General features: G+C 48.5%; 2 protein-coding genes across 2 annotated transcripts; both read left to right on the forward strand.

The window, feature by feature from the left end:
- The first annotated feature begins 1,304 nt into the window (after positions 1–1,304).
- On the forward strand, positions 1,305–3,012 carry LOC123116130 (UDP-glycosyltransferase 90A1-like). Its single transcript, XM_044537132.1, has one exon. The coding sequence runs from the start codon at positions 1,329–1,331 to the stop codon at positions 2,784–2,786; it is 1,458 nt and encodes a 485-aa protein (XP_044393067.1). The 5' UTR covers positions 1,305–1,328; the 3' UTR covers positions 2,787–3,012.
- Positions 3,013–13,915: 10,903 nt separating this feature from the next.
- LOC123111851 (mucin-5AC) lies at positions 13,916–17,222 on the forward strand. Its single transcript, XM_044532734.1, has 2 exons — positions 13,916–15,338; positions 15,473–17,222. The coding sequence occupies exons 1-2, from the start codon at positions 14,108–14,110 to the stop codon at positions 15,478–15,480; spliced, it is 1,239 nt and encodes a 412-aa protein (XP_044388669.1). The 5' UTR covers positions 13,916–14,107; the 3' UTR covers positions 15,481–17,222.
- Positions 17,223–19,404: the final 2,182 nt, after the last annotated feature.

Raw genomic sequence — 19,404 nt, forward strand, 5'->3', positions numbered from 1 at the left:
CAAAGCAGGAGTAGGGTCTTACACCGCAAGGTGGCCCGGACCTGGGTAAACTGCCGTGTTCATCTTCTTCCTTGTTCGCGCGAATCGAGCTAGGCCGTAGGACGACGAGCTGGTTGGCTGGAGAGGTTGAGTTCTTCGCACACGCCCCAGAGTTCGAACCTTTCTTGGATCTGCGGAGCCCTGAATCCGACACAATTATAGCTAGTCAAACCACTAATGTTTTAACTGCTATTTTTTCAGCAGCTAAGGGTAACTTTTAGCAAAAGATTCCCTTTCCCTCACACGCCCGCCTTTCTATCTTGCTTGGTCGACTCCATGCCGGCACCACCCCACTGTGTTTCTTGCCTCTGGTGACCACCCTGCATACCGACCAACATCTTTTTAGCCCCGCGAACCTTTGGCCGACAAATTCCAACGAGATTCTGGGAAGAAACCGACAAAAAATGACTTCACTTTTTTGTCTTTATCATCATCTCCGACCATGGCAACCCTCCGTTTCCTCGTCCTAGCCGGGCGGCACTCCTCCCCTCGTCCCCGGCCAGACTAAAGCTACACCACGCACGGAGGAGCACCTAGGAAAATTTCGCCTAAATGAAGAAAACCCGCAAAGGAAGGTGGCCAATGTCTGCTATCGCTTATTTTGATGAATCCTTGCATTCCAGACCCCACCATCGCGCCACTCGGAGAAGGATGAGGGGAAGAACCCATTCAAATTCAGAAGCGGCCAAGACATGGACTTGGACTGCTGGAGGATGAATTTTGCCTACTTTTTCGACTACCACTCAAGGTGAGCCTTTATTAAGTTACTTTTTGGGAGCATCGATTTTAGGTCTGAGCTAGCTCATGGACATCATCTAGTAACGAGAAGTCGTCGTTTATTGCATGAAAAGAAGAAGAATGTGGGAAGAAGAGGAAGAGGAAGAGAGACTTTCATGTGGGGTCTAGTTCATTTGAGGAGTTAAGTTTGAGAGTTCTATTAGCTCCATATATTTTAACTTCTCATATTTAAGAAATTAAGGTTTGAAAAGATGGTTGAGCAATTAAATTTCGATAATGCTAACTGGTGAATGTTGGCATTTTTTCTAAATGTCTTCTCTACCGCGAAATACCATATTTGTCAAGAAATTGTCACCCCACTACAACTAAACTTGCTATAGAAACCGTTCGTAATTCAGCGAAGTTCGCAAGCTATGAGGGTCAAATTTGCGGGTTTGGTCAAAGACGCCCTTACTTTCTCCCTCCTCTATGTATACAGCGGACTGATATAATAGTGTAGTCGGTACAGACCACCACACCCATTCCAAGGCGCTGAAGCAAAGCAGAGAAGCATGGCTCCTAGTGCTGCTGTTCCATGTGATGATGCCGGCCGTGAGCTCCCTCACGTTGCCATCTTCCCGTTCATGGCGAGAGGCCACACCATCCCGCTCACCCACCTGGCGCACCTCCTACTACGCCGGCGCCTCGCCACCGTGACCTTCTTCACCACCCCGGGCAACGCGGCCTTTGTACGCGCCGCTCTGCCCGACGGCGTCGACGTGGTCGAGCTCCCGTTCCCGGACGGGGATGGCCACGCTTCGCAGGGTGCGGAGAACGTCGAGGGTGTTGCGTCGGCGTCCTCCTTCGCCACCTTCGCAGAGGCCACGTCGGCGCTGCGACCGCGCTTCGAGGAGGCGCTCGCGGCCATGCGTCCCCCCGCCACCCTGCTCGTCGCCGACGCATTCCTGTACTGGACCGGAGAGTCGGCCGGCGCGCTCGGCGTTCCGAGGCTATCGTTCCTGGGAACATCCGCGTTCGCGCACGTGATGCGGGAGGCGTTCGTGCGCGACAAGCCAGGATGTGGGCCTCCGCAGTGCGACACTACGGGCGGCGCCACGGGCACCTACACGGTGCCGGAGTTCCCTCACGTCCAGTTCGTGCTGGCCGATATCCCTCCGCTGCCCATGCCGGCGATAGTCCTCGACGCAAAGATGGGTATGGCCGTCGCCGGGAGCCGCGGGGTGATCATGAACACCTTCCACGGTCTGGAGAGTAGCTACATCGATCACTGGGACCGGCACGTCGGGCCCAGGGCCTGGCCCATCGGCCCCTTGTGCCTAGCCCGGCAACCTTCTTCCACTATCGTCGACGAAGTCCATAACTCCAAACCCTCATGGCTGCGGTGGCTGGACGAGAAGGCAGCCGCCGGCCAGTCCGTGCTCTTCGTCGCGCTCGGGACGCTGTTGGCGGTGTCGGACGAGCAGCTCAAGGAGGTGGCTCGAGGGCTGGAAGAGGCAGAGGTGAACTTCCTGTGGGCCGTGCGGTCAGACGATAGTGCTGACCTCGGCATAGGATTCCACGAGCGCGTCCAAGGTAGGGGCATGGTAACGGGAGGGTGGGTGGACCAACCGGCAATCCTCCAGCACGACTGTGTGAGAGGATTCCTAAGCCACTGCGGATGGAACTCGGTACTGGAGAGCGTGTGCGCCGGCGTGCCGTTGGCGGTGTGGCCGATGGTGTTTGACCAACCTCTCAATGCGAAGCTGGTCGTTGATGAACTTAAGGTCGGTGTCAGGGTCAGGTCCACCGGGGGGTTGGTTAAGGGTGAGGAGGTTTCGAGGGCGGTGTGGGAGATAATGTTAGGGGAGACAAGGGTGTCGGCGGCGAAGAACGCGGCAGTTTTGGCGGGGCAGGCACAACACGCCATGTCAGCTGGTGGTTCGTCGTGGAAAATGGTGGAGGAGATGATCAGCGAGCTGTCTGGGCAGCCGACAGACAAGGCTAGCAGGGCACACGTTGGTGGCAAGTAGTATGTGCAATGAAGAAATATGAGCAATGTAGCATATCCGGAAACCTATTGTAAGATAACTAGGTGTGATGTTTGTGCGAATAAAGATCAATATCAACATGGAACTCCGGTATCTGGTTACGTATATCAGATGATTCTGCGGATTTGTTATTGTTTCTGTCTTTCTCATGTGACTGCGAAATAATTACTTCTATGTCATCCACAAGAACTATGTGATGTAAAATCAAGATTCTTACAAATATAAATTGGTGAGAAGGCCTTTATCAGATAGTTATTAATATATATTTTGCAGATAGATAGTTACTAATATTTACTGAGGAATAACAATTCCTACGTCGACTAAATTGTATATGCCCATAACAATATTTTATTAAATAAGAAAAATCAATTGATTGTGGAATTTATTTTCGTGATTGAGTGACCATCGACGAAGCTCTTCCTTAAAGTGCACCGGAGCATCTACATGCATGTTGTTTTTAAGCAACCGGCCGGAGCGCTGCCTTTTCATTAAGATAGAAGAGAGAAATATGTATTCACAAGGTAGCATGTTTTTAAGGGAAACACGCCAAAACCCCAAACTGGCCTTGAATGTGAGGGTGGAAAAAAGAAGGATAAAAATAATCCATGGACTAAACCACATGGTTGATTCATAATTCAGCCTAGTATCGTCGATGTATAACTCCAAATGGGGCCTTGAATGGGAGCGATGGCATCATTATTCTCATTGAGAAACATGATATGCATCTTGCAAACCTTAATTTTATCCTTCTCTACTTTGAGGCCATGTCTAGTCTCAAGATTAACCTCAACACAAGCGAATCGATCGTTATGGGTTGCCCCCTGCTAAACAAAATCGTGTAGCTAATCTTTTGAATTGTAAGCTTGACTCCTTCCCATATATGTTCCTTTTGTATCCCTATTTGTCGATAAAGCTTAAAGCTGCGGATTTCATTTCTATCGCACAAGACTTGAGGCCCAATCGAGGGGTAAATATAATACCCTGGGGGGGGGGGGGGGTTAAAGTGAGTCTTATTAACTCTTGTCGTTCCAGTCTTCTCACGTGCACCGTGGGCTTCTACCGGCTCTCGGGGTCACCCAAGATTCAACAAAACATCATATTGCTTTCTTTTGGAACTCTTTTGATAACAGGACGAAGTTAGGATGATTAAATGGAAGCTTATGTGCAAGACTAAGAACCTTGAGGGATTGGCATCATTAACACCTCCATTATGAACAAATGCCTTATTATGAAGTGGTGGTCATAGACTTACCATGATGCCCTGGGCTCTATCTAGGGAGAGTTGCTTAAAGCCAAGTATTTCCTAGTTGATGATCCTCTTGTCGCTAATCCATGGGTGGATCCCAATTCTGAAAATATATTGTGAAAGTGAGAAATGAGTTTAAAGGCCTTATTAAGTTTGAGGTTGGTAACAGTGCTTTTGTTAGGTGCTGGTTGGATTGGTGGAACAGAGAAGGGCCTGTTAAGTTGTCATTTCCTGCTCTTTTTCTTATTGCTCCACTCCGTCGATCTCCATTTAGAGGTCCCGGCAAATAATTGTGTAATTAGCCTTCGTCGTACATTGTCTCCTAAGGAGTTTGTTAAGTAGCAGGAGCTCACTGCCTTTTTTGTTGGGACACGTGGTGCGCTCGCTAGTGCAAAAAAAAATCTACCATATGAACCATGATAATGTTGTAGAGGTAGATCACCGTATCTGGTTTACCATTAGACATGCAATCACGACAAGGTGAGGACAGTTGGGATGCGCGATTGTCGTCTCCTCGCGGATCCCTCAAACATTTCCTTATGGTTCAATCGAATGGTTCGTCCTAGAGTCACAGGTGAAATGCCTCCAAGGTATCCGCACGTGCAGGAAGGAGCGTCGGGTGATGGATTGCTAGATCTGATCGCATGACGTGGGCATGGAAGTGGTGGCGGGTAGCTCATGGGATTGTCGAACTTTTTCCAAGGTCTCGCCCTCCACTTATATAGACGTCTAAGATGGGCTCAACACTTGAGGTGTTGGAAAACGTAGCATGCAATTTTAAAAAAAATTCCTATGCTCACGCAAGATCTATCTAGGAGATGCATAGAAACGAGAAGGGGAGAGTGTGTCCACGTACCCTCGTAGACTGAAAGCGGAAGCGTTAACTTAACGTGTTTGATGTAGTCGAATGTCTTCTCGAACCAACCGATCAAGTACCGAACGTACGACACCTCTGAGTTCTGCACAAGTTCAGCTCGATGACGTCCCTCGAACTCTTGATCTAGTAGAGGTACAAAGGAGTCAATGAGTTCTGTCAGCACGACGGTGTGCTGACGGTGTTGGTGATGTGATCCACGCAGGGCTTCGCCTAAGCACTACGACAATATGACTGGAGTAGTAAACGGTGGAGGGGGGCACCGCACATGGCTAAGAAACAATTGATGTGCCTTGAGGTGCCCCCTTGCCCCCGTATATAAAGGAGGAGAGGGGAGGAGGCCGACCCTAGGGCGTGCGCCATGGGGGGGAGTCCTACTAGGACTCCAAGTCCTACTCGGCCCCCCTTCCTTCCAATAGAGGGGGAAAGGGGAAATGAGAGGGAGAGGGAGAAGGAAAGGGGGTGGCGCCCCTTTCCCTAATCCAATTAGGCCTCCTCCCTTATGGGGGGTGCACCAGCCCCTTGTGGGCTGGTTAGCCTCCCTCCTATGGCCCATATCTTTCCCCGGGGGGGGGGGGGGGGGGTTCGGTAACCCTTTCGGTACTCCGGTATGTACCTGATACACTCCGGAACCCTTCCGGTGTCTGAATACCACCTTCTAATATATCAATATTTACCTCTTGACCATTCCGAGACTCCTCGTCATGTCTGTGATCTCATCCGGGTCTCCGAACAACCTTCGGTCACCAAAACATACAACTCATATAATACATATCATCATCAAACGTTAAGCGTGCGGACCCTACGGGTTCGAGAACGATGTAGACATGACCGAGAAACCTCTTCGGTCAATAACCAATAGCAGAACCTGGATGCTCATATTCCCACATATTCTACAAAGATCTTTATCAGTCGATCTGCAATGTCAACATACGTTATTTCCTTTGTCATCAGTATGTTACTTGCCCGAGATTTGATCGTCAGTATGTTCATACCTAGTTCAATCTCATTACTGGCAAGTCTCTTTACTCGTTCTGTAATGCATCATCTCTTAACTAACTCATTAGTCACATTGCTTGCAAGGCTTCATATGATGTGAGAGGGCCCAAAGATACATCTCCGATACTCAGAGTGACAAATCCTAATCTCGATCTATGCCAACCCAACAAACACCTTCGGAGATACCTGTAGAGCATGTTCATAATCACCCAGTTACGTTTTGACGTTTGATGGCACACAAGGCATTCCTCCGGTGTCCGGGAGTTGCATAATCTCATAGTCTGAGGAATATTTATTTGACATGAGGAAAGCAATAGCAATAAAACTGAACGATCATTATGCTAAGCTAACGGATGCGTCTTGTCCATCACATCATTCTCCTAATGATGTGATCCCCCTTCATCAAATGACAACACATGTCCATGGCTAGGAAACTTAACCATCTTTGATCAACGAGCTAGTCAAGTAGAGGCATACTAGGGATATGGTGTTTTGTCTATGTATTCACACATGTATCAAGTTTCTGGTTAATACAAATCTATCATGAATAATAAACATTTATCATGAAATAAGGAAATATAAAATAACAACTTTATTATTGCCTCTAGGGCATATTTCCTTCATGAGGCCCATTAGGATTCTACGCCCAATTCCACTCGGATCCAATATGAGTGGGTTCCTGTCCTTCAAGTGCAGAACCCAATAGGTTCACATACACATGGACACATTCTGAGTCAATGGTTGCAGATCTTAGCACAACATGCCAACTTCCAAGTGTTCACAAAGTCATAGTGATGAACCTTGACAATGCGTCATATGCAATATTTCTTTTGCCTCCTTATATGTGTTGTCAAGCTATTATACAGATTTCCGAACTAGGCTAACACTTAACCCAAGTCGCATGACTATGCTTTCCGAAATTGATCACTCAGGAGGGCCCATTGAATATCAATACTAAGTCGGAGGGTCAAATCCCATCTCGATCAACCATGTCTAATCCGAAAGCTAACTTAATAACTATATAGTTATGGAGTAGCGTTTGATAGACCATAGGTCAGTCGGTCCTCATCACAAGAACAAGTGAGGATGTCAGGTGTAAACATGGCATATAATGCGCCTGAGAGAAATAGATGACAATATCTTGTTGCGTTTCAATGTGGATCTGTCCAACTCAGTGAAAGTTCACAGTACCGGGTTGGCATCTCTATGCCCATGACTTATGAAACATAGTAAGCAACTGAGTCATATACTAGTCAAAGGATTTTTTTGAGTAACCTTATCAACTAGGGACCATTAGAACAATCATCATAATTATTGATACATATTAGTGATGATGTCGAAGGACAATACAAATAATTCGTGAATACATACGGAAACAACGTCATCACATGATTACCTCTAGGGCATATTTCCTACAGTTTTTTCCTTGCTCTTGTCGACTGACGATCCCATGGTTTGTCTCCATTCTGCTTCCGACAAGTTTTTGGTCAAGCCTCTTTGCACTAGGCTTGTGCAGGGGCGATGCTCGAACAAGTTTCAGGGAGCGCGAAGGGATCACATTCCTCTTAAATTAGGATCTTTCTATGGCAAACCATTCGTCGGGGTCTTCCCTCTAGTGACCAGATTCTTAAGTGTAATGGTACAACTGACACAACATGTTCTTTTTGTGGAGAGAATGAAGACATGAAACATATTCTTGTTAGGTATTGTTGGAAATATGCCCTAGAGGCAATAATAAAAGTATTATTATTATATTTCCTTGTTCATGATAATTGTCTTTTATTCATGCTATAACTGTATTATCCGGAAATCGTAATACACGTGTGAATACATAGACCACAATAAGTCCCTAGTGAGCCTCTAGTTGACTAGCTCGTTGTGATCAACAGATAGTCATGGTTTCCTGACTATGGACATTGGATGTCGTTGATAACGGGATCACATCATTAGGAGAATGATGTGATGGACAAGACCCAATCCTAAGACTAGCACAAAGATCGTGTAGTTCGTTTGCTAGAGCTTTGCCAATGTCAAGTATCTCTTCCTTTGACCATGAGATCGTGTAACTCCTGGATACCGTAGGAGTGCCTTGGGTGTATCAAACGTCACAACGTAACTGGGTGACTATAAAGGTGCACTACAGGTATCTCCGAAAGTATCTATTGTTTTATGCGGATCGAGACTGGGATTTGTCACTCCGTGTAAACGGAGAGGTATCTCTGGGCCCACTCGGTAGGACATCATCATATGCGCAATGTGACCAAGGATTTGATCACGGGATGATGTGTTACGGAACGAGTAAAGTGACTTGCCGATAACGAGATTGAACAAGGTATTTGATATCGACGATCGAATCTCGGGCAAGTAAAATACCGCTAGACAAAGGGAATTGAATACGGGATCGATTGAGTCCTTGACATCGTGGTTCATCCGATGAGATCATCGTGGAACATGTGGGAGCCATCATGGGTATCCAGATCCCGCTGTTGGTTATTGACCGGAGAACATCTCGGTCATGTCTGCATGTCTCCCGAACCCGTAGGGTCTACACACTTAAGGTTCGATGACGCTAGGGTTATATAGGAAGCTTGTATGTGGTTACCGAATGTTGTTCGGAGTCCCAGATGAGATCCCGGACGTCACGAGGAGTTCCGGAATGGTCCGGAGGTAAAGATTTATATATAGGAAGTCCTGTTTCGGCCATCGGGACAAGTTTCGGGGTCATCGGTATTGTACCGGGACCACCGGAAGGGTCCCGGGGGCCCACCGGGTGGGGCCACCTGCCCCGGGGGGCCACATGGGCTGTAGGGGGTGCGCCTTGGCCTACATGGGCCAAGGGCACCAGCCCCAAGAGGCCCATGCGCCTGGGGAAACCCTAAAGGAAGAGTCCCAGCAGGGGAAGGCACCTCCTAGGTGCCTTGGGGGGGGGAGGACTCCTCCCCTGGCCGCCGCCCCTTGGAGATTGGATCTCCTAGGGGCTGGCGCACCCCCCCCCTTGGGATCCCTATATATAGTGGGGTAGGAGGGCCTCCCAAACATACCTAAGGCCTTTGGTTGCCTCCCTCTCCCTCCCGTGACACATCTCCTCTCCCGTAGGTGCTCGGCGAAGCCCTGCGGGATTGCCACGCTCCTCCACCACCACCACGCCGTTGTGCTGCTGTTGGATGGAGTCTTCCTCAACCTCTCCCTCTCCCCTTGCTGGATCAAGGCGTGGGAGACGTCACCGGGCTGTACGTGTGTTGAACGCGGAGGTGCCGTCCGTTCGGCACTTGATCATCGGTGATCTGAATCACGACGAGTACGACTCCATCAACCCCGTTCACTTGAACGCTTCCGCTTAGCGATCTACAAGGGTATGTAGATGCACTCTCCTCTCTCTCCTTCTACTCGTTGCTGGTCTCTCCATAGATAGATCTTGGTGATTCGTAGGAAAATTTTGAATTTCTGCTACGTTCCCCAACAGGTATATGTTCATAATTTTATTTCCGGAGTTGAGTTTGGTTGTGGTTGAATGTCAACTACCACACGAATATCTTTAATGACTTTGATCTTACTGCAATTATCTATGGTCAATTTTTGTGTGTGTTCTAGTTCCCTTTTGCATGGCACTGTTGGTCCATTTAGACTACCTGTAATAATTCTACCATTAAGCACTCTTTCCCTAACCAGACATATGGCTGCTTATTCAAAATGACTGCTTTGTTGCAGCCATGTGAGCCACATGTTAAGGGCGTCGACACTGAAGTCGTCGATTCGTTTTCTCAAGATCCACTCCATCACCATCAATTTGATCCCTCCTGCTCCGCCCCCGCCGTAGCCTAATTGGCCCCTTATGTTTATGCGCATTAGGGCTTGCCTATATGCCTCTTGCTGGAACTATTTTGTTTGCTCTAGGTTTGTTTGTGTCGTTAGAGCCACTTTGTCCTGCATTGCTATGCTTGGATGTTGTTTGACTTTGCTTGATGTGGTTTTATTTATAAAGTTGTGCCTGGTGTCTTCTCTTAAAATACGAGAATACCTTGAAAACCTCGTTGTGGAGAAGAGGTGGATGCATTCAATTTTGGTTTAAAGCATACATACCGTGACGGAGGTTTTTGCTTGGAGATTCGGTTCAGTTACTCCCTTCTTTCCAGTTTGTTGATCCTGCATGTATATCTAGATTGACAATTTTAGCATTATAATATGAATTATACTATATCACAAAATTATACCTTCTAATGATATATTTTTTGCGATGTATAACTCATATTATGTTGGTTAAATTGCCAAGCTAGGGATATGCATAGGCTCAATAAATCATGAAAGAGTGAGGATCTAGTGACCACGGGGTGCGGTGCCTCACTATTGTGGATCGCTGGATCCATATCGAACGGTGCGGTTGTAAGAACATGTTGTGGTGCTTAATGGAGTAGAATTAGGAAAATGGGTTGCGGTGGAGTACGGATGCGGAGGGGGATTGTATTGGATACGACATGCACAAGTTAGATGGGCGATATGGAGATACGTTGGGGACCTAGGCTGCATGCATACCTACTTTGCTAGCTACAACTATACCTGGCCGGGCTTCGGGCCGGGCCTAGCCAAGCCCGATGCAAAAAACCCCAACTCGGACCCGGCCCGGCCCGGCCGTCGGACCTGTTTTCTAGGGCCCGAGCTCGATCCGAACACGTAAAAGTCCGTCGGGCTGCCGGCCGGCCCGGCCCGTCCTTTAGGAAACGCGAAAACGACGGGCCCGGGCCCGGCCCAGCCCGGTCTTTGGACTCAAAATCTAGGCCCGGTCCCGGTCTGGGAGCAGCGTCGGGCCGGGCTGCCCATGGCCTGGACTAGCTACAACTGCTCCTCCATGGAAAAAAAACTACAACTGCTCCAGAGTTGCATGCATGGAAGTGTTTTTTTAGTTACACGCATGGAAGTGTAGCTTAGCTGTAGTTGTACTTTTACGTAGCAAAACTGATTTTCTTGCAAGTGTTAGTTAAAATTTCATTTTTTTTGTTCTTGCAAATTTGTGAATATGCAATTTTTCAGGGTTTTTTTTTATCTATGACTGATGGGCGTCCATGTTTGCAATTTTTTTAAACATGATTTGAACATCTATTACTAAGATCTTTTACTGGCCGGAAAAATTACTAAGATCTTCTCCTGGCCGGAAATTTTCATAAAAAAGATGAGGCTGTCGCCCAAGTTTTCCTAAGAGTATTCTTTTTTTTTTGCGGGAAGTAAGAGTATTCTTTTTTTTCTTCTTAGATTTAATTTCTCCTTCTTTTTTTGCATAGTAATACGTGTCTCATTAATAACATAAAGATTCAGTTACAAGCCACGTAAACATCGATATTACAGGACTGAAAAGATAGGATAATCCTATGCAAAAAACCAGCGTCTGGCCTCTTCACTAAGGAAAAGGAGACAGATCACCTCTTCACCCGAGCTCGACGTGGCTCCATCGCTGATCTGCAGCTTTACGGACCTCCAAAGTAGTTTGCCTGAAGCAAAACCATTGCCGTTGAAAGAATCAGACCGGGGCAACGTGTCCCCGGACACGCCATCGAACTCCAGAACTGACACCCCCGCACGACTACAACGTCGGAGGAGGAAACCAGAACTGTCAGCCTCCAACCACAAACCCAGCACAAGATGCACCATCTTCCAGCTGTCACTTGCGTAGACAAGCGTCTGCGCGTACTCCTGGACGACAAAATCTCCCTGCTCCACCATGACTTCGGAGATAACGCCGCAGCAACGGGGACAAAGTAGAAGGAGAGACACACCTGATGGAGTCGCCGCCGCCGCCTCGCCGACACCAACCATGAACCCTAACATCGCCGATCTGAAGGATCGACAAACACACGATGCCACCAACTCCGAGACGCCGCCATAAAGGACATCGCCGATGTGGGAGTGAAGTTGAGGCAAATTTATTCGTCCGGGCGCCGCTCCCACCACCCCAACGGCACACTACGACCTACAAGTCCAAACCCTAACTACAGAGCGGAGGAACGGGGTCCCCCCCTCCCTCTTGCTGCCGGAGCAGCAGCCGGAGAGAGAGGGGGCCAGCGCCCTCGCCGGTGGAGATCGGTGGAAAAGGATCGCCTCCCTAGTCGCCTCCTCGTGATGGCAGCGGCTAGGGTAGGGAAACGCTGTGATTTAATTTCTCCTCTTCCTCCTCTTCCTTTCTTCTTCTATCCGTACACAGCATCTCTGTCCCATATACACACAGCTGCATGCACGTGCTATCGCAGGCACTGTAGCCAAAAAACTTGTTGTTGCATTTTTGCAGTGCCTATGGGGTGAGATGTTCGCTTCGAGCCCTTGGACTGTGCATGCTTGCTGCTTGCCTGTGTCGTTGTCGTGTGTACTGCTGTGGCAGAGGAAGGTATCAGCTTAATGACGTTTTTAGGAAAAACCGTTGGATCGGTTGGGGAGGCGCAGTGGACCCATGGACACCGGATAATTACCGATTAGAAAAAGATATTTTATGAAGCGAAGGAGATATTTTATGTTGGGAGTTGTTTAGACGTTAGATCAGTCAAATTAAGCTGGCCGTATGCATGAGAACGACCGGCTGCCTGCAACGAGGAAGTGTCCAAAAACTGGGGTCAACAGGAAGGAAACGATATGTTTGATTTCTCCATTGAGACGTGGTGGCTTCTCCTACTTGTCATCCTGCATTTCAAGTGGATTTGGCAAGTTTATAGTTTATGAAAGGGGAAAAACGGTGGATGCATGTGTTAGGACCGGATCATATCATATGATTCATCCCTTCATCCATATTTTTGTAAGTGCTTCACTTGTAGGATTTTTAAAATGTAGAAATAGAAAAACCGCAGCATTAAAGCATCTTCAATAGATGATGCAAATTTAGAGATGTAAAACAGAAGATGTAAAAAATTACTTCTTGAAAAAGTGTATTTTGCATCTAAAAAAAGAGGCAACTCCAACAAATGATGTATATGATGATGTAAAATACCAACTTCAATAGATGATATATATTGAAGATGTAAGAAACAATTCCTTATTTAACACTATCTTAAATTCAATTTCCTTATTTGACTGGAAACCTTTTTCCTTCCTATCTAACAACGAGTCTAAATTGTGTGCCTTTTATGAAACTTTCGTTCCTAAGTGACGCCTGAAAAGACTCTTTTGCCCCTCGTGTGCAGGGGCGGAGCTACGTTGAGACCTGCAGGGGCCGTGCCCCCCAGGCTTTGTAAAAGATACAAAGAAACTGCTTTTGAGCCTGCTTAGATTAGAGAAAATAGAGCTTTTGCCCCCCCCAAACATGCATAATTTGCGTTTGCCCCCCCCCCCCCCCCCCCCCCCGAAGATCTGTTCTAGCTCCGCCACTGCTCGTGTGATATGTGTGTGTAGGGCAATAGTGCACATGTGCAGCAGCACATACAAAAGCATCAACACACACACGCGCACACACACAGTAGCACACACACACATGCAACACATTCACACGCAACAGCGCACACACACAACACACTAGGCAACAGCACACACGCACCCATTCGTAGCACACACGCGCACAACACACACACAACATCAAGGATGCATGCAACACGGATGTACTCCCTCCGTTCCTAAATGCAAGTCTTTTTTAGAGATTTCACTACAAACTACATACAGATGTATATAGACATATTTTAGAGTGTAGATTCATTCATTTTGTTCCGTATGTAGTCCATAGTGGAAGCTCTAAAAAGGCTTATATTTAGGAACGGAGAGAGTACGCAACAACGCACACACACGCGTACACATGCAATAGCAAACACACACGCACCCGCAGCACACGCACACACGCAGCAGCAGCACGCACGCGCACACACACAAACACGTGCACACAGTAGCAAACACACACACAGCAGTGTCAGCAACCCGTGTTGGGCTGGATAGTGGGCCCTCACCTTGGGCCTGGCCTGCCCTACCGGTAGCAAAGGAGAAGCCCTACAAATAGCAGGAAGAGGGAAACAGAACGGGGCTTGGCTTGGATCGGACGGCGGCTTCGACCGATAGGCTAGCTTATCTTCTTCTTTCTCTGGCTGTAATTCCCCTTCCTCCTCTGAGCTTGTAATCGAATCCATGACGAATTGACTGAATTAGTAGAGAGAGCCTCACAATTGATATCAGAGCCGTTCGATTCTGTCTCAAAAATACACCCAATTTTTTTTCTCAATCCATTCCATGGAGTCACGACAGCGAACGGAGCTCCTGGCGAGCCTCTCGCCGGAGAGTCGGGCGACCTATGAGATTCTCAGGGCCCAGCTAGTCTGCGATCTGGACTGGAGTTTCGCCGAGTCCAATGCGAGGCTGCAGAAGGCCATGGCCGCCACTGCTCCGACGACACCCGCTGCGAGTGAGGCCCCCACCACCAATTGGGCTGCGACCGCCGTGCTAGCAGCGTCGACCGCGAACACCTCCACACCGGCCATGGTCTCCGCTCCATCCGTGGCGGCACCGGACTCTACATCGCCCCGAGTCCAAGCTGTGACCGCGACTGCCCCGACAGCACCTGCTGTCAGCGTTGACCTCAGCCTCAAGCGCAACATCGACCACCTCGTCGGCGGTTCCACGACACCAGCCTCGAATCCTTCGGATGTCATCACCGCGGCCACCCCAACACCTACGCGCAACACCTCGTCCACGGCCTGTTGGGTCGCGGCCTCCGTGGGCGCAGCGACGGCGTCGGCCCCGTCCACCATGGGCCTCGGCCACAATTCCGACCGCGAAGACCCTACGGCCGAGTCCATGTCTACGGGGACTATGCATACATCCATCGGCTCGTCTTCGGAAGACTCGCCAAGTCCGGCCCTCGAACCATGGATCGTCCTCGAGCAAGTCAGGATGCCGCCCCTCACCTGTTCGGTTGAATGCTCTGCAAGCAACATCCGCCCTTCATCTCCTGCGTTCTCTACTACTTGTGCCACGCCGCGTGTACTAGAGCCAGCAGCAACATCAACGCTCAGTCTGGAGCTCACGGTGCAGGCCCAGGTGCAGCCATCGATCGTTTCCACCGTCCCTGTGCATGAGGACACACTTGACACTGATGACACTTATGGCATGGAGGTGTTCATGGCCATGGAGGACATGCCTCTGACCACTTCAGCACCGTTAGAGGGCTTGCCCACCCACTCCATGCAGTTGTTCATCGACCGCGGTTTTCACACATCAGCACCCACAAGGCGTTCGACAAAAAGCTTCAGCGACAACACAGAAGTAATCATACTTGTGCACACACTAGATATGACTTCACGCATCAAGCAACAAGGGCAGACATTCCGCCTAGCACCCTGGTCACCATCCGAGGACAAGGCTCTAGTATCAATTCACTTTATGTTAGCTGAGCTGGAATCATCTTCAGTAAGTACTCTGCTGAATCTGGACAATGTGGTTGTTGTACCAAGGGAGGAACAAGGTATGGTGTTATTAGCTAGACCCTGGAATGGTTCTGTGCCTGACTGTGTTTTTCCATCTACTTCTGAATTTTTTTCAATGGGAGATTGCTTGGGGACTTGCTTGGGAATATTCTGATGGTGGTACTACACTCAGGGAACTAGTTGAGTTTATGAGGATATTAGCGCTTGAACAATTTTTGAGCAAGTTGGAGTTCACGGAGAGTGGAGATTATATAGTGCAATCAGCCGTTGAGGCTATGGAATTGCAATCAATCTGCTCTCTGTATACTACTGAAGCCATGGATTTCTTGGTAATGTTTCTCTCTGAAAGAACTTTTCAGCTTGCCACAATATATGTACTGGTGTTGCACAGCAGTGGTAGACACACTTCATTATCCCCAGCTATTTTCCTCGATGCGCCTAAGCATTTTCCGTGGATCGTTGCTTTGTTTACATGTGCTTTCTATCCTTGTTCAAGCATGCTTGATGCTCAGGAAACATCTGATCATGGACAGAAGAATTCTTGCAGTTGGTGGTGGTCTGACCATGAGAGGTTTCCTTGTCCTATAGTTAAAGTTGATCACACTACGAGATGGTGCTCTGTTGAACTGAAATCTTGGTCTTCTGGGCTTATGCTGAAGATTGCATCATTCTTATTAAAGGAACCTTACTATTTGTGTCCTGGAGATAACATGCTAGAAGGTCACATTATCAGTGCAAGAATTACTAGTGCCTTGTTTGCCGTGAAGGAGTTCCATGGAGATGAATATTTCTGGTTCCTTGGGTTCTCTTGTTCTGGTTTGATCTTGTTGGATCTTGGGCACTTCGACTGGCAAATCGCCTAGCGACCTTGGCTCCAAGATTTAGTTCATGTCTCCAGCCATAGCAAACGCTTTAGTACAGTCCAAGTTTACATGTTCACTGACTCCTCCTTGGTTTTGTGGCTTCCTTGTGTGGCTGAGCTCCTCGGCCATAATTCTGAACCTTCCATTCTTATTGGCCATAAGTGGAAATTGTTGCAAGCCTTTCGGTTGCAATCGTGTGCCTGCTGTTTTCCCTTGGAGGTTGAGAAGTTAGGGAGATATTTAATTTCCCTAATAGAACAGAAGCTTTGGCCTTCCCGGGAGTTTTCCTTATGGATTCCAACTTGGTGTTACAGCAGCAACAACCACTTTCCTCGGCCAGCAGAAAATGTTATGTGCATGGATGGATTTGCTAAATCCTTGGAGCTGTTGTTTACTCAAGCAGATATGCATTGCAATTGCGAACAAGTTTTTCATCAGACTCGGGATCCAAGTGAGGCGGCTCCTGATTGGGTTAATTCTGTTGCTGTCAGATCCTTCGGTGTTGCCACAGTCAACGAGTTCATACATGTTCCAGCAGATAAACTGTATTAGTGCATTGTCCAAATGTTACAACTGCAATGGGACCTAGGTGATTGCTTTATTTCAGTTTGGCGACATGAAAAACTTGCAAGCACACATGATGTTTGCCAGGGTCCTGGTATTTCTACCCTTCAGGCGACATGTGATCCGGGACGTTCGACACAGTATCAGTTTGCAGACAAGGCTGAATATTGGGTTCAGGAATTTTGCGAACTCCATGGGATCCCGGTGGCACTATGCAACATCGACTTGGGGGCAAGTCGAATCTTATGGGGAGGGATTGTCAGCAACCCGTGTTGGGCTGGATAGTGGGCCTTCACCTTGGGCCTGGCCTGCCCTGCCGGTAGCAAGGAGAAGCCCTACAAATAGCAGGAAGAGGGAAACAGAACGGGGCTTGGCTTGGATCAGACGGCGGCTTCGACCGATAGGCTAGCTTATCTTCTTCTTCCTCTGGCTGTAATTCCCCTTCCTCCTCTGAGCTTGTAATCGAATCCATGGCGAATTGATTGAATTAGTAGAGAGAACCTCACAAGCAACACCATCGCGCGCGCGCACACACACACACGCAGCAGTAGTACACACATACGCAAACACACGCAACATATCACACGTGCGCACACAAACATAACACATGAGGGCAAAAGAGTCTTTTCAGGTGTCATTTAGGCTTAAAATTGACATAAGTGTTATGAAAGGCATAAACTTTAGAGTTGTTAGATAGGGAAGAAATTATTTGTCGATGTCAAATAAGGCATAAAATGTGGACATGGTGTTAAATAAGGAATTCTCTCAAGATGTAAAATCGGCCGGCGACCGCGCGGCTGTGCGTAGCCACTGTACAGCCGCATTTGAGCATGTATATTGAACATAGTCAATTAAATTTGTTCTTCACAATTGCATTGTATTGAATAAAACTTGAACTATAATATAACTTTAACTTTGCAAAATCATTACACACACAATCAACAACATGTTAATTTGCAGTATGCAGGCACAAATTTGTTCATGGTGAAATTTGAGAACTTTTTTTGGGCAGAAGTTGCTAGCTACTAACTGAACCACGAGTGCTTAAACTAAATTAATACATAATTGTGCTCCCACTCAAATCGATATCTCTCATAATTGATTAGAGAATGTCGGCATGGAGCCAGCGATCTACGTGGCAGTGCCGCCCCTTTGCTGGTTCGGCAGGGGGATGCGATCGACGCAAAGAGCAACTACAATGAGGAGCGCACGACTTTTACCCAGGTTCGGGCCGCCCGGAGGCGTAATACCCTACTCCTGCCTTTGGGTGTATTGGTGGTGTTGAGCACAAGTACACAGAGCGCTCTCCCCCGGCAAGAGGTGGGAAGAGGGCAGCTACAGGAATGCCTATGTGTCCAGGATGCAAAGATTCGAACCCCCTCTAATGTCGTCGTGGCCCTCCTTTTATAGTACAAGGGGTCACCACAGTGGCAAAAAGGTCATTACAGGGGTGATTAGACTAATACAGATCTATCATACCTAACTCTGCTAGTTAGAACAAAGTGAAATGCACTGCTAGGTCTCATGTGGAGGTAGAATCCCGGCAAGGTTGCCGCTCCGCTTATCCAGATGCCTCATATTAGTGTGACACACCATCAAGACGGGTGTCAATAAAGGTGATTTACTCCTCCAGCAGGCTGACACGCATAGGTTATGTCCACCTAAGCACCCGCGGGCTCGACACCTCACTAATCAGCGGCCAGCTAGTTAGAGAGGCAGATCGCTGGTGTTGGTGGGAGACCAATGCTCGAAGGTCTTGCCGGGGCTTGATTTGCCGTCTCGATCCTGTCGGAGTTGCTTGCTCCCATTACGAAATTTGGGCCTTGTTTCTATGCTTGGTCTTCTTAATGCTCTCCTTGATCTCACGAAGAGCGGCTTCTCTGGCTTAGTTGTGCATGAAACTTGGTACTCGACACAAGGATTTGCGGCGCGCCTGTGCCTAAGTCAGGACGACAAACACTCATGTTTGTTGCACCGACAGGGCCCCCGAGCCTCGTCCATATGTGCCGCTGGGCATTGTTGGGGTAGGCCCATCAAATGCACATGTGCACCTATCGATCTTGCCGGGAGTAATGTCGTGTCGCTGAGGTCTTCTTTGCTTCTTCATTAATCTAGACCAGGGCCAGCCCCCAGTCTCATCCTGACGTCTCTAGCGCCCAGACGACGCGCATCGTTCGGGTCAAAGATCAGGGGCGTCCACGCCCATAAGATGCCATTAGGGCGCCCGCCCGTGAGTCGGGTAACTGCCATTGTACCTTTAGTTCATCCACCACCCCTGTCGTTTCCGCCACGCGCGCAGCGTGCATTGCGCGGGGTTGGTGGTGGACGAGCGGGGTTTGGGAACATGCGCCTTGGCAGAAGACGCGGCGTCTTAGATTGTCATAGTGGGGCAGTTAATGAAGCAAGATGCCAACCGAGGATGCAGAGGGATGGATTGGCAGAGCGGGGCAGTTGCTCCAGAGTAGTGGAGAGCCAGCCCCCTCGTCCCCGCTGTAAAAGCAGGTGCGTGAGGGTGGCAATGTTCATCCACCGCCTCCTCCTTCTCCTGTCTTGTTTCTGTCTTCACCATGGCAAGAGGGAGGGGTCGGGTTCGTGTTTCGACCATGGCGACGAGAGCTTTTCCTCAACATCATGTCCCTGCCGCAGCCGTGGCTATAGAGGTTGGCTCTAGCGCTCA

The sequence above is a fragment of the Triticum aestivum genome, chromosome 5B (assembly GCF_018294505.1).
Source record: "Triticum aestivum cultivar Chinese Spring chromosome 5B, IWGSC CS RefSeq v2.1, whole genome shotgun sequence".
Classification (NCBI taxonomy): domain Eukaryota; kingdom Viridiplantae; phylum Streptophyta; class Magnoliopsida; order Poales; family Poaceae; genus Triticum; species Triticum aestivum.